At 60.3% G+C, this 14842-nt stretch overlaps 1 protein-coding gene across 1 annotated transcript; it reads right to left on the bottom strand.

Moving 5' to 3' along the window:
* Nucleotides 1-5745: 5745 nt before the first annotated feature.
* FNDC10 (fibronectin type III domain containing 10) lies at nt 5746-7772 on the bottom strand. The gene has a single exon (XM_032302939.1). The coding sequence runs from the start codon at nt 7749-7751 to the stop codon at nt 7071-7073; it is 681 nt and encodes a 226-aa protein (XP_032158830.1). The 5' UTR covers nt 7752-7772; the 3' UTR covers nt 5746-7070.
* Nucleotides 7773-14842: the final 7070 nt, after the last annotated feature.

Raw genomic sequence — 14842 nt, 5'->3', positions numbered from 1 at the left:
GGAAGCCTACTTCTCTCTCTGCCTGCTCCCCTGCTTATATTCCCTTTCTCACTGACTCTGTGTTAAAAAAAAAAAAAAAAGTGTAAAATGTGGAAACTCACCTACAGATACTGAGATATTAAAGTTATAATAATAGGGGCACCTGGGTGGCTCAGTTGGTTAAGCGGCTGCCTTCGGCTCGTGTCATGATCCCAGCGCCCTGGGATCGAGTCCCACATTGGGCTCCTTGCTCGGCAGGGAGCCTGCTTCTCCCTCTGCCTCTCTGTCTGCTGGTGCTCGCTCGCTCGCTCCCCCTCTATCTCTGACAAGTAAATAAATAAAATCTTAAAAAAAAAAAGTTATAATAATAAAGATAATATAGTGCAACTGTAGGAAAAAAGCAGACCTACAGAATGCACGGGCCCATAAACAGACCCATGTAAATGTGGGAACGCAGTAAATACGGGGGCGCCACGTACTGGAAAAGAATAGATTGTTCCACACACTGGATTGGGAAAAGAGGCTCAGCGTATGAATACAAAAAGCTGTATCTCGACTTCACACCATATACAATGTGAGCTCTAGATAGATTCAGCACAATATAAAAGGTAAAATCATAGATCTAATTAAAAATAGGAAAATACATTTTTCTAATTCGCTAAATAATTTATTAAAAGTAAGCTCTACACCCAACACAGGGCTTGAACTCGTTACCCTGAGGTCAAGGGTTGCACACTCTACCAACTGAGCCAGCCAGGCGCCCCAGGAAAATATTTTTCTATTAGTGTGTGCAGGGATTGCTTAAGACCAAAAAGACGCCTACAACGTGGGAGAAAACGACAAGTCTTACGTCACCAAAATTTAAGGATTTCTTTTCAACAGAAGCTGGAGAGCAGCATGAAACAGATTTTCCCTCAGAGCCCTCAGAAGGAGCCGACCCTGCTGACTTCCGGATTTCAGACTTCTGGTGTCCAGCAGACTGTGCCAACGTCCTGCTGTTTTAGGTCTCCTGGCCTATGGTGACTTGTAGCCTGTAGTCAGCACAGATAAGAGTTCATAGTCTCAGAAAGTCCTATCAGATAGGGTTGGTTTAGAATATTTGTGGAGCTCTTGAAAATCCAAAGGAAAAATTCAGAGATAGAAAAATGTACCAAGAATAGGAATAAGCTGTTCATTCAGGGGAAATCCTACGTGATGGAGAGAAGGGACGAAATGTTAGTGCATTCTGCAGCATGGGTTAATCTCAGATGTGATGTTGAGTAAAAATAAAAATCTGCAGCCCAACTTTGGGGTATATATATATATATTTTAAAAGATTTTATTCATTTATTTGACACAGAGAAACCACAAGTACACTGAGAGGCAGGCAGAGAGAGAGAAGGAAGCAGGCTCCCCGCTGAGCAGAGAGCCCGATGCGGGGCTCCATCTCAGGCCCCTGAGATCGTGACCTGAGCCGAAGGCAGCGGCTCAACCCACTGAGCCACCCAGGCGCCCCCTTTTAAAAAAAAAAAAAAAAAAAGATTTTATTTATTTATTTGGCAGAGAGAGAGATCACAAGTAGTCAGAGAGGCAGGCAGAGAGAGAGAGGAGGAAGCAGGCTCTCGAGGAGCAGAGAGACCGATGCGGGGCTCCATCCCAGGACTCTGGGATCATGACCTGAGCTGAAGGCAGAGGCTTTAACCCACTGAGCCACCCAGGTGCCCCTGGGGTATATTTTTTTAAAAGGCACACACGTATCTGAGGGCACATCAGAGTGGTTGCGAATCAGGGAAGAGAGGAAAGGGTATGAACGCGTTTGTGGGGCTGGAATCCAAACAGCAGGATGGAGACACCAGGGGCAAAGGACAAGGAAGTCCAGATCAAAGTGGTCGAGGGGAGAGGCTGATCCCCGATACTGTGAGGCCATGTGTTTAATGACGTGGGAAAAGGGATGTCTGGGTGGCTCAGTTAAGCATCTGCCTTCAGCTCAGGTCATGGTCTCCGGATCCCAGCTAAGATCGAGTCCTGCACTGGGCTCCCTGCTCAGCAGGGACTTTGCTTCTGTCTCCCTCTCTTTGCCCCTTCCCACAGCTCATGCTCTCTCCCCTCTCTCTCTCAAATAAATCTTTCTGTATTTCTTTAAAGATTTTGACACAGAGAGAGAGATCACAAGTAGGCAGAGAGAGAGGGAGAAGGCTGAGCAGAGAGCCTGATGCGGGACTCGATCCCAGGACCCCGGGGATCATGACCTGAACCAAAGGCAGAGGTTTAACCCACTGAGCCATCCAGGCGCCCCCAAATAATAAACTCTCTTTAAGAAATGTTGTAGGAGGGCGCCTGGGTGGCTCAGTGGGTTAAGCTGCTGCCTTCGGCTCAGATTATGATCTCAGGGTCCTGGGATCGAGTCCCGCGTTGGGCTCCCTGCTCGACAGGGAGCCTGCTTCCTCCTCTCTCTCTCTCTCTGCCTGCCTGTCTGCCTACATGTGATCTCTCTCTGTTAAATAAATAAATAAAATCTTTAAAAAAAAAAAAGAAATGTTGTAGGAAAGACATTATGGTTTGAAGCCAATGGCCAATAAGGAATTCTTGAGACGTCTGGTGCAAAAAGATGGTTTTATTAAAACACAGGGACAGGACCCGTGGGCAGAAAGAGCTGATCTGGGGTCGTGAGGAGTGGCCCATTGTACACTTTCAAGTTGGGAGGGGGTTAGGATAGCCTAAGTCTCTAAAGAATTAGGAAGCACGGTTTCCAGGACCTTGAGGAGCTAGCTGTAGTTGGGAAAGGTCATTTATTACAGCCTAATAAAACCCGGGTCCTGGGGCGCCTGGGTGGCTCAGTGGGTTAAGCCTCTGCCTTAAGTTCAGGTCATGATCCTGGGGTCCTGGGATCGAGTCCTGCATCAGGCTCTCTGCTCAGCAAGGAGCCTACTTTCTCCTCTCTCTCTGCCTACTTGTGATCTATGCCTGTCAAATAAATGAACAAAATCTTTAAAAATAAATAAATAAAACCTGAGTCCTGACACCCTTCAGATGTATATCAGTGGGTCACATGTTTGGGAGATGATTGCCAACATGTATCTTGTTGGGGGCGGTGGTTAGAGAGGAAGGAAGTTTCCAAAGGAATTTCTGTATGTTAAAGTAGACTTCCAGGATCCTGGGGGTCAGATTAGGATTGTCTTTTGCTCTTAGCAAAGTGCCAACACCGAGACCGTTGAGTACCTAGAGGAAAGTCACTCTGCCTGTTTCGAGGACTTGTCAACGGGCTGTAGGTAGTAGGAAATTCAATAATTTTTTTTCTGCCTTTTTTCCCCACATCATTTAACAGTGCTAACAGAGTCGGGAGTTCAGGGAAGCTATCTTGGCTCACCCACTCCTCACCTAAGAGCCTGGGGAAATCCATCTCTTTTATCCGTGACCAAAAGAACGAGTAGCAGTTGAACCCCACGCAGACTTACGATGAGAAAAGCATAGTAACATCCCGACAGATAAGAGTCCTGGCAGAAAGCCATGCCCAGAAGCAGAGAAAAATTGTAACCGCCCACGGTATCAAAGCCAAACAGGAAACAGCAGCAGTTAGGAAAGAAATGGATGCGGCACGGGTGTGGCCCAGGTGGGAGGCTCAGTGTCCGGCCGAACACCCGTCCCCGGGCCAGGGCCTCCGAAGCTCCCGGCTGCCCCTGAACACTCACCCAACAGCCCTGACCGCGAGTCCTGAGCTGAGCTGGGAAACGCCGGCTCCACAACGTGCTCCTCAGCCTGCTGCCTGCTCTCCTCCCCCAGCCCACTCGAGCTGAGCAACCGCTGAGCGCCGGGGGCTTCCCTGCGGGGACCAGGGGCTCCTAGGATGCCGCAGGAGTCCTAAGTGGCCTTCGAGCATGGGAGGACCCATGCCCACCCTCAGGGACCAGGGGAGCAGGCCGTCGCCACAGGCCATGGGGAGGAATCTGGGGGGCCAGTCAGCACCCTCCTGTCTCTGCTGGGGCCCCAGGAGCTGGTCACATGGGGCCTGCAGCACGAGCTCATAGAGGTGCAGATCCTTCCTGTGAGCAGGGCAGGCTCTGGGAGCGCTTCGGGGCATGAGCTGGGAACCTGCTCGGTGTTGTACACAGAAGCCGTCACTCCGCGGATGGGCCACGGCGTGTCTAGATTTTGCATGGGGTTAGGCTGGGGATGTAGCTCGGGCAGGGTGGGGGGTCTCAGCCCAGAGGAGGCATGGACAGTAGTAACGAGGGCCATGACGTTTTCGTCTCTACCCGCCTGATCTCCGGTAAGCTTCGCCACAAGCCTGTGAATCCGGCTCCATTACTGATGCTATTTTACATATGAGGAAACAGAGGTTTTCAAAGGCTGCATGGCTCTTCGAAGGCTGAGCCGGGCCAACAGCCCCGGAAACCCCTCAGTGTTTCAGATAAGAGCAGTGGCTTCTGTTCCACATCAGAAAATCCCAAGTTGAAATATCTTCGGGCACCAATGAGAAAAGCAAAGTCTCAACCAACAGAGGAGGCATCTGGGCCCAGCTGCCTGGCCCAGGGAAGCCATGAAGACGCTCCCGGAGTGGGACATGTCTGCCCCTAGCCACACAGTCAGAGCGGAGAGCACGGTGAGGACAGGAAGAGGGAGAGAAGGGGGCGGGAGACGGAGGCTCCTCCAGAAGGCAGTACAGACGGAGAAGGTCCACTGGACAGGTGCGCAGCCCACTGGGTGGACTCGGGGAGCTAAGCGCCGGGGCGTCCCCCGTACCCGAGAGGACAGTGGGCCCCCGGGAGGAGCAGCTCCGGAGGATGAGTGTGAGCTCGAAAGCAGAAGTGCTCAGCCTGGGCACCAGCCCCAGGGCATCTCCCAAGCCCAGCAACCCCCACCCCCTGACTGGACCATGCTGGGACAGGACTCCTCAGCTCCCCCTCCGCAAACCCAAAGCTGGACTAGAGTCCTTCAAGAAGCCCCTGAATGGAGCAGAAGGCTGCAAGTCCGCGCGACCAGACTGCAGAGCAGCTGACTGGACAGGCGCTGGTATGTGAGCCCCAGCCCACAAAGGGGCCCCAGAGCCGGCGGAGAGCCAGGGAAGGGCAAGAGACGAGGGCAGGCAGGCCTCACAGAACCTCACGGGGGCTCCAGTCCTGCAACCCAACTGCAGCCGGGAGCGGAGGACGGACAGCCGGCTCCCACTTCCACCCTGGGGAAGACACCCAAGCGCACAGCGGGCCGGGAGGGGCTGCAGCAGGCAAAGGGCCCCGAGGAAGCCGGAGAGAAGGCTGCTAGAAGCTGAACTCCTCCCACTTCTGCCCAGCGATCTAGACACGTTGCTGCACCCTGCCCCCTCCAGAGGGATGAGTCACTTCTCAGATCTGGCCCACCCCCAGCTGTTTTTGATTCTCAGGGTCACAGCCAGCTCCAGGACCTCAAGGACATCCAAGGAGGGGGAGAGCTTTTGGGGGAGCGGGTCATGGTCTAGTGCCCGCCCCACTAGGGACTCAGGGTCCCCCTTCTCCGCAGCCCTAGCACTACAAAGGGAAGCCCATGCCGGGGAGGGGACCCTCCCGCAGCTGCCTAATTACTGCATGTCACAGCTCAACTGGGTCACCCATGAGACTGGGCTATTTCTAACTGCAGCAAATGCCGCCCCACACCCCCTACCCAACCCAGGAGGCCCAGAAACGACGCTTCCTCAAGGTCTGAGGATGGACAGAACTGCCTGTTCCCTGCTTGTAACAAGGTGCCTTGCAACTGGGGAAGAGCCCCCCCCCCCACTCTTCCTTCCCCTCTTGCCAATAAGCACACAAGACAGCGTTTTTGGTCTAAAATGATGGACATTTAGACATTGACAGGCTCACACCTGACCAGCGCCATGCCAGGGGCAGGCCGAGCAAAGACAGAGGTAGGGAGTGGGCACTGTGGGGGCGCAGGCCAGGACCCAGGGTCGCCACTGGCCGCCGGGGTGGGGGTGGGCAGGGGTTAGCCACAGTGACTCCAGAAGTGCCAGGTCCAGGATGGTCATAGTCGGGGACTTGCAGAGAGCCGAGTGCGCCTTACCCCTCCTGGTGAGGCCAGGTGCCCGGCTCAGGAAGCCACCTTGGCTCAGGCCGGCCTTCAGTGCGGTGGGTACCAGCTCACCAGCCAGATCCTGGGCTCTTGGCTGCCAGCACGAGTAAGCGATGGGATGGTGCTGTCCGTCACGCTGTGGTGGAGGCTTGGGATCTGGGCCGTAGTGGCAAGTTGTGCCGGGCCAGGCTGGCCTCAATTCTTCTGCTCTCTGGACACACGCTGTCGTCTGAGAGGAGCCCTCCTCTCCCCCCCAACCACTTGCCGCCACTCGCCACGGAAAGTCCTCATCAGAAGCAGCACCCACAAAAGAAAGAGAGGCAGCCCTGGAGAACTGCCAGCCTCCCGCAAGGTCAGAGGGCACCGCCCCTGGACACGCCCATCAGAGGCCCGGCCCTTCTCGGTTCCCAGCATGTCAGACGCCCAAGGAGGGAAGAGCGCGGGATGCTGCTTACCCACAGCTGAGGCCCCTGCAAAGCTTGCAGGGGCGTTTCCCAGGGGGCTCTGGCTGGATACGAACACAGGCCAGCCAGTGCCAGGGCCACAGGCCCCCTCGACAGCACAGGACCCGTAGCTGGCTCCTGCGGTGGCCCCAAGACACTAAGGCACGACGCTAATCTAAGCCCACTGGGGTGAGGCGGGGAGAGGACAGGCTCCAAGGGGCCTCCTCAGGTCGGCACAGCACACAGTGACCAAGCAATGACGACAGCCTGTTTTTTCCAACTTGGCACAGGCTGCAGGTACAGCGTGATGACCCAGGGATGCCAATGGCTCTTGCTAGAAGGGGCAGTAAGTCCCGGCGGCCCCAGTAAAGGCCTCTGGAAAGCAGGGAGAGCCCTGGTCGAGGCTGGCACCCCCTCGCGGGCCCAAGGGTCAGTCCCGACCTGGAGGGTGGCAGGCGGATGCCGGGCTAGGAAGGTCGTGCCATGACTCCGAGGCCCTGGCGGGCTGGGGCCCTACCGGTCTCCAGCAGGCCCCGCGTGGACATCCTAAGGAGGGAGCAGGAGCGGCGAGTGGGGAGCGGGCGCCAGTCTCGGGCGGGCGGAGCGCCGGTGGGCCGGCCGCCGGGTGCTTCAGGGCTGCCTGCGCAGGCCGGGGCGCCCGAAAGCCGGGTGCATGAGGTTCTCGGTGATGTAGGCCACGAGCAGGCAGATGACCACCAGCATGACGCAGATGGAGCCGCCCACCGCCGTCATGGCCACCACGATCTCCCGCATGCCGGCCGGCTCGGCGGCGAACTCCACGCACTCGGCGGGCCCGGCGGGCTCCGGGGCGGCGGCGGCGGGCTCGTTGCGCAGCGGCAGCGGCTGCAGGCACAGGCGGTAGCGCACGCCGTCGTGCACGTCGGGCAGCAGGTAGTCGCGGCAGGACGCGCCCAGCAGCACGCGCTCGCACGGGAAGCGCGTGTAGGCGCCGCGCCACGAGCAGTTGAGCGCGAAGGCGCGCACGCGGCGCGCCTCGGCCGGCGCCAGGCGCCACTGCAGCAGCACCGTGCGGTTGCGCAGGACGCTGGCGCGCAGCGAGCGGCCGGCCGAGGCGTGCGCCGCGCAGCCGGGCGCCTGGCAGCGGAAGCCGCGCGCGGGGCTGCGGAAGCACAGGCGCCCGCCGCCCGCCTCGGGGCCCTCGGGCAGCACCTTGTAGGGGCACCAGGGCGCGTCGGCCGCCGGCTCCCAGCCCGGCGGCGTCGGGACGGCGGCGGCGGAGGGCGGCGGCGCGCAGGCGGCCAGCAGCAGCAGCAGCGGCGGGGCGCGCATCCTGCGGCTGGGCGGCGCGGCGGGGCGCGGGCTCGCGGGCTCACGGGCGCGGCGGAGGGTCACGCGGGCCGCGCCGCCGCAGCCGCCGCCGCCGCCGCTCCCCGCGCTCCCCGGGCGCGCCGCCGCCCTCCGCCCTCCGCCGCCGCCGCCGCCGCCGCCGCCCGCTCCGACCCGCCCCCGCGCCCCGTGCGCGCTCGGACCCGGCGTGGCGGCGGGGGCGGGGCCGCCCCGTGCCCCGCCCCCCTTAACCCTCTCCGGCCCGCGGCCCCCGGAGCGCGGCTGGCAGAGGGGAGGGGGCGGGAATGCGTGCCGCGGGCGCGCGCGGTCCACGCGGCCTGTCCCTTCCTCTGTCGCCGAGGGGGCGGGTTCCCGCCCCTTCCTCGCCCCCGCCGGGCCTCTCCAGAGACTTTCCGGGCGGCCGGGGCCCCGGTCGTGGCCCCCGAGGGCAGCCCTTCGACTGGCCTTGGCCGTCCCTTCCGATTGGGACAGGAGGCAGCGGCCTGGAGCGCCCCGGATCACCGCAGCCACACCCCCCGCCCCCGCCCGCGGTGGGGACCCAGAGTCAGGGTCGGTCTGCTGCCCGGACGAGGAGACGCGGACGGAAACCTGCCTGGGCGGGCTGAGAGAGGGAGGGCGCCCACGGGGGTGGGGGGCGCCGGAGAGAGGAGGCTTCCCGCGGGGGAAACTTGAGTCGCTCTTCGCGTCCCAGAGCAGCCTCTGCCCTAACCAGCCCTTCGCTCCTCTCTGCCGTCCGCGGATATGGCCCAGGGCCAGCCCTGCCCACACCCCGAAGTGGGTCAGGGCTCCACAAAGGGAAGAGTCTCCCACAAGTTCACGTGGTGCACCCACCAGGGAAGGAGGGACACACGCCTTGTCTTGTCTTCAGGACCTGCCTGAGACCCCAGCCCCTCAGTAGCACGCCCGCCCGGAGCACCCAGCTCTCTGGGCAACCCCCTCCCCCGCCCCCGGGCGAGTGGTCTGCCTGACCTGACTGGACTCGATGCAGAAACACCTTAGGTGCAAGGGGTCTGTCTCTGGCGGAGGGGCCACTCTGTGCCCTGGGCAGGGAGGTGACAGTGGTCCCCACCAGCTGTCCTGCCGGCCCTGGTTTCCCTGTAGCACTGCCCAGGTGCAATTTTCACCTGCGGGGGAAGGGGAGGATGTACTCTATGGCTGCCCTGCTGGTTGAGTCCCCCCACCCGCCCTTACTAATTCCTGGTCATCCCAGAAAATTCTGGATCAGGTGGGCACCAGATGTCAAGGCTTCATTATGCCCTGGAGGACCCTCACCCAGACACTAGGCCCCTTCAGCTAGTTGGGACCCCGAATGGGGTCTTTCCAGGCCTCTGCACCTGGTGGAGAAGGCTTCCGAGTAAAGATTTGGGAGGGGTGTTCCCTGGTCCTGGGCCTGGCTTCTGCCCTCTCCTCAGGCACAGAGATCCTTGGGCTTGGACTCCCGCCCCAGCTTGGGGAGCGGGGGCGGGGGGAGCCCTCAGGAGCTTCCACAGGGAAGCAAAAAATGATGATGATCTAGCCCCTACTCCGAGCTCCCTGGCCCTCAGTTTCCAGTGGAAGCCTGAAGGAACTGCTGCCGCTCTGGTTCCAAGTGACAGGGGGTGGGGGCAGGGGGCGCCGTAGTCTCCAGTGGCCAGATCACTATGTGGCATCTCTGGGCCTGAGGACTGCTGGGTGGCCGGTTTTGTGAGCCGACTCCAGAGAGGAGAGCCAGGCGGAATCAGGAGGCCTGTGCAGGGTTTTGCAAAGCTGGCGAGGTAGAGAGCCACCTGGATCCAGCCCGGTGCCTCGCCTGGGGGTCTGGTGTGCATACCCTGAGCCTGTTTGGGGGCTTGGGGCTCACCAGGGCGGAGCTTTTCCTGGTCAGGGCAACTCCTGGCCAGGGCTGGGGACTCTGCTGTCTGTCCACCCCTGGTGCGGGCATTTGCTCTGCCCAGGGCCCCCTGCGTGTTGGGGGCACAGAGCAGGCGATGCTGAAGAGAGAGCTGTGCCCAGTGTCCCCATGCAAGCTCTGCTGGGCTGCAGCGGGGCTGCGGAAGAAAGCCTTTATTGCCAGGCGAAGCAAAGAACTGTCCCCAGAGACAGGGAGGGACTGGCCCACCCTTCACCCCACACCGGCCTCCACAGCTGCCCCGGCCAATGGCCAGCAGGGCTACCTTCTCTAGTCCTACTGAGGCCCAGTCCCAGCGCTCACCTCTGTGTGGGCCTGGAGCCCACAGGTCACCAGCCGCAGCCCGAAGGGAACATGGAAGGATTGGGGCCCTTGCCTCTGGCGCCGCAGAGACGGTCCATCTCCGACCCTGGGTCCAAGTCCTGAGAGTCCCTTTGACAGCCCCCTGCCCAGAAACGTAAGCGCTCGTGGCCTTCACAGGAGTGTCTGAGCCTGTTGTCATCTCTGCTCCGCTAAAGGGAGGGGTGGGGAGGAGGGATTGCGAGTCGGCGCCCACCCTCCCCAGGCAGCTGAGTGTGGCCTGGTGGCCTCCCTCCCACCAGAAAGGGCGTGTGGGCGTGACTGCAGGGACCAGGGTCTGGGACACACCACGCGGCGTGGACCGCCTCCCACGCTCAGAGACCACCCCGGAGAGAAGAGCCAGGCACTGTCCCAAGTCCACATGTGTACCAGAATCTTTCCCTCCGTGCACCTCTTTCCCGACCCCAGAGGCGAGGGGGAGGTGGGCTGGAAGAGGTGGCCCCTACTTCTGACCGGAGGGAGCCACCTTCCTGGGCAGTTCCCCTGGAAACCCGAGGCTGGAGCCTGGGCTCTGCAGGCGTGGCCGCTGACTGCTGGGGTGGCGCCGGGCCGACCTGAGGGAGGGAAGAGACAGAAGACCCAACCCGCCTGCGGAAGGGGACCCCAGGGTCCGCCCATAGCGGCACGGCCAGGATGTGTCCCCCTGCCCCGCAGCCTTTCTTTCTTTTTTTTTTTTTTTTTAAGATTTTATTTACTTGACAGAGATCACAAGTAGGCAGGCAGAGAGAGAGGAGGAAGCAGGCTCCCCGCGGAGCAGAGAGCCCGATGCGGGACTCGATCCCAGGACCCTGGGACCATGGGACCATGACCTGAGCTGAAGGCAGAGGCCTAACCCACTGAGCCCCCCAGGCGCCCCTCCCGCAGCCTTTCTAACTTCCGGGAGTAGTGACCCCCATTTCTCTCTGGGAACCTCCTTTCTCCATCCCCACTCTGTGGGGGTTTGGGTGGGGCTCACCCACCCCTGTCCAGGGGCTTGGGGGGGGCACCCAGGCCTGGGCCAGTGAGACCAGTGCAAATGCACACGCGCTCTCACTTGCTCTCTCTCAAGTAAAATCTTTAAAAAAAATCCATTCACTTTTTCACGCATAGATTTTTTTTAAGACCCTCACATTGTGAACATCCACATGTCGTCTCCTGCTCAGAGGCACCAGACGGACCTCAAGGGTGTCCCCGGGGGGCGTCTGGGTGTTGCAGTTGGTTAAGCATCGACTCTTGGTTTTGGCTCCGGGTCCTGATCTCAGGGTGGTGGGATCAAGCCCCACCTTGGGCTCCCGGCTCTGTGCGGAGTCAGCCTGCGGCTCGTTCCCCCTCCGCCTGCCCCTCCTCGTGCTCACACACTCTCTCTCTCCGATAAATAAATTTTTTAGAAGACTATTTGAGGGCACCTGGGTGACTCAGTGGGTTAAGCCTCTGCCTTCCGCTCAGGTCATGATCTCAGGGTCCTGTCGAGCCCCACATCGGGCTCTCTGCTCCGCAGGGACCCTGCTTCCTCCTCTCTCTCTGCCTGCCTCTCTGCTTACTTGTGATCTCTGTCTGTCAAATAAATAAATAAAATCTTTAAAAAAAAAGACTATTTGAGAGAGAGAGTGAGAAGGAGCACACGCAGGGGGAATGGGAGAGGAGGAAGCAGGCTCCGCTGCTGAGCAGGAAGCCCCATGCGGGGCTGGATCCCGGAACCCCAGGACCATGACCAGAGCCAATGGCAGACACTTAACTGACTGAACCACCCATGTGCCCCTAAATAAGTCTTTAAAACAAAGGCTGTCCCCAGAAGCCTCGTGGTTTTCATCCTCTCTGCGCCCCCAGTGCTGCCGGAGCCCGAGAGCTTCCCAGGCCTGTCCCAGAGCTTGGTGGACCGCGGCCACCCACAGCACCCCTTTAGCTGCCACTCCTACCTGGGGAGGGAGCCTCCCCGTGAACCCACCCAGGTCACGTCCTGGCTGCCCTGGGCTGGTGTCCGTCTGAGCTCCTGTGCAGAGTGGGGGGCCCAGCCCTCATGGTCCCCTGCCCAAAGAAATGCTTCTGCCCATTGGGACAGCCAGACCAGCCTGAGGTGACTACTTCCAGGGGCCATCCCCCACCCCCAGGTTTGCTTGCAGACAAGGTTGTCACGCTGGCGAGGGCCTGGAGAGAGTCAGGGGCCTCCCTGAGGCTGGCATCAGGCCTGCAGGATGGGGAGCACGGAGACGCAGGGACATGGGCTGGCAGCTGTTTAGGCTCTGCGAGGGCAGCAGCTGCCCATGTCCGTGGCCCCCACAGCCCATGGGGTCTCCCTGGCACAGCAGTTTGTGCGTGTGGCACACACCATCCCCAGGACTCTAAGGGCCACTGTCCCACTCCCTCTGTCCAGCTGCAGGGGCACCTTTCTCTCCTGGGGAAGCATGGCCTGAGAGGTAACCTCTGGTCGAGCCACCAGCACCAGGCGGGACAGGGACCTCAGCAAGGCGGGGGGTGGGCCCCGCATTGTGCCCCTCTCTGGGGGGCGGGGCGGGGCGGGACGTCAAGTCAGAGGGGACCTTGGTGGGAGCCAGACCCCATTCTGACTCAGGCACCAGAACTTGGCAAAGCTCTCCCCTCAAGTGGACAGCAAGTCCCCGTCCCCTCTGGGAGGCGGCCTCCTCCACGAGAGCAGACCATGGTCTGGTCACCCTGCAAGGTCCTCAGGCACCAGCAGACCAGAGTGTGCAGTGACCTGGGCATCTGTGTGGCCTGAGCTGGGGGAAGGGATGGTCTCCACAGCACCTCCCAGTCCCCTGTCCCTGGCAGGCATCCATGGGGGGCATCACCTTGTGTGACAAATGCTCCACAGACCCCAGACCCAGGGCACTGTGGCTGCTAGTGGCCAGCAGGGCTGGGGGCGGGTGCAGAGGGGACAGAGAGAACATGTTCCGAGTGGCCGCTCCTGACCTTGGATGCCAGGTCCCTCAGAGCCAGAGTGACCTCGGGGCCTGGGGTGCCACTGTTTACAGCAGCCATGGGGACCCTGCCGCTCGGTGATGCTCTGAGGCTATGTGGGGGGAGGCTCTGCCCACCTCACCCGTCACCTTTGCTTCTGCATGGGAGAAAGCTGGTGCAGCGGGTGACGGCTCCTGCCGCTGTCGCTGCTGGGTGGGGGCAGACCGGCTCTCCGGCCTGGACGTGACTGTGCGCTCCTTGTGGATGGAGACGTCCTGGGCTTTTGGAGCGCGTCTCCGGGGCCGTGTGGGCACAGGCTGGCGTCCGCTGTCCGCCTGCCGCCTCGTCCTGCTCGCTCACGCGTGCGGCGAGTCCCACCTGCTCTTGGCCGTGCACCTTCTCCGCACCTGCACTTCTTCTTCTTTTTTTTTTTTTTAGATTTTATTTATTGATTCGACAGAGATCACAAGTAGGCAGCAAGCCCGGCAGAGAGAGGAGGAAGCAGGCTCCCCGCTGAGCAGAGAGCCCGATGCGGGGCTCGATCCCAGGACCCTGAGATCATGACCCGAGCCGAAGGCAGAGGCTTACCCCACTGAGCCGCCCAGGCGCCCCTCGTACCTGCACTTCGGCAAGTGTGACCCGTCGCCCCCAAATCCAACATTCTGCTTGGATCCATCACAGTGACGCCGTGCCCTGGTGCCACTCTCCAAGTCAGCCTGTCTTTTCTTTTTTTTTTTTTTTTTTTTTTTTGGCAGATTCTTTTTTTTTTTTTTTTTTTTTAAAGATTTTATTTATTTATTTGACAGAGAGAGATCACAAGTAGGCGGAGAGGCAGGCAGAGAGAGAGAGGGAGGAGGAAGCAGGCTCCCCGCTGAGCAGAGAGCCCGATGTGGGACTCGATCCCAGGACCCCGAGATCATGACCTGAGCCGAAGGCAGCGGCTTAACCCACTGAGCCACCCAGGCGCCCCCAGCCTGTCTTTTCTAAAGGGCATCGAGCCATCTCCCTGCGAAGCCAGAAGCAAGCTCTGGGATTTCCCTCTTCTCCCTTTCTGCAAAAAGTTATGCTGAATCTCATCATTTCGTTGGTTTCGCTACTTGAAAATAGTCGAAAGTCTTCCTTTCTGGAAGGCGCCGCCCTTAGCATTGCCCTGCTGAGGGACACCTGTAAGTCAGCCGCCTGCACAGCAGCAGTCCTCCTAGCCTGGCGGGGCCCCGCATCCCCTGCGTGTCCGTAGCTACACAATACTGGTCACGTAGTCATTTAGACATGCAGGGCCCTACTGGCCAGGGAGTTGGGGGACAAGGCCCAGTTCCTCCGGCGCGCTAAGCCTGCCCCTGGCTGGCTCGCCACTGACGGTACCCCCGCCCCCCATGGGAGCCCTTGTTCCCGCCTCAGCCAGCTCCCCCCAGCTCGGTGCCAGCCCGCCTCTTCCTCTGGGTCGTGCAGCTCGCCAGGGTGGCCAGTTCCCTCCGTGCACCTCTCCGCTCAGCCCGGCGTTCGGAATGACGCTTTCTGTATCCCCACGGGTTCCCGTCGCTTCTTCAGGTCGTTCAAGGGGTCAGATCCGCCCCCTTGCGGGAAGTGGGACTCTTCTCGCTCAGTCGTTGATTTATTTCATCAGTGGACTTCTTCCCCGAGTCAGGCCTGGCTCACCAACACGACCTTACAGAGTTACTTTTGGAGAGCCCTGCCACTGGCCTGTTCAGCCACCGCGGTGCGCACACGCGTCTGCAGGGATGGTGCTCCCCGTCTCTACAGCTGGAGCATACTAACTGCTCTCCGCTCTCACCTGGAGGTGCGCCTGTGGGTTTGCGTGGGAGTGCGGCGGCCGCACCACGTCGGTGCCTTTGCTGGTCCACACCCCGCTGCACACACTGTGGGCACCTGCGCCGACCCCCGCCAGCCAAGCCACGCCGGGCTTCGCCGA

The sequence above is a fragment of the Mustela erminea genome, chromosome 10 (genome assembly GCF_009829155.1).
Source record: "Mustela erminea isolate mMusErm1 chromosome 10, mMusErm1.Pri, whole genome shotgun sequence".
NCBI classification, from domain to species: Eukaryota; Metazoa; Chordata; class Mammalia; order Carnivora; family Mustelidae; genus Mustela; species Mustela erminea.
Note: the sequence above shows the minus strand (reverse complement) of the source record. Positions and strands in the feature narration are given on the sequence as shown.

Coding starts and splice junctions, on each gene's coding strand:
- FNDC10 (XM_032302939.1), bottom strand. CDS start 7,751: ATGCGCGCCCCGCCGCTGCTGCTGCTGCTGGCCGCCTGCGCGCCGCCG.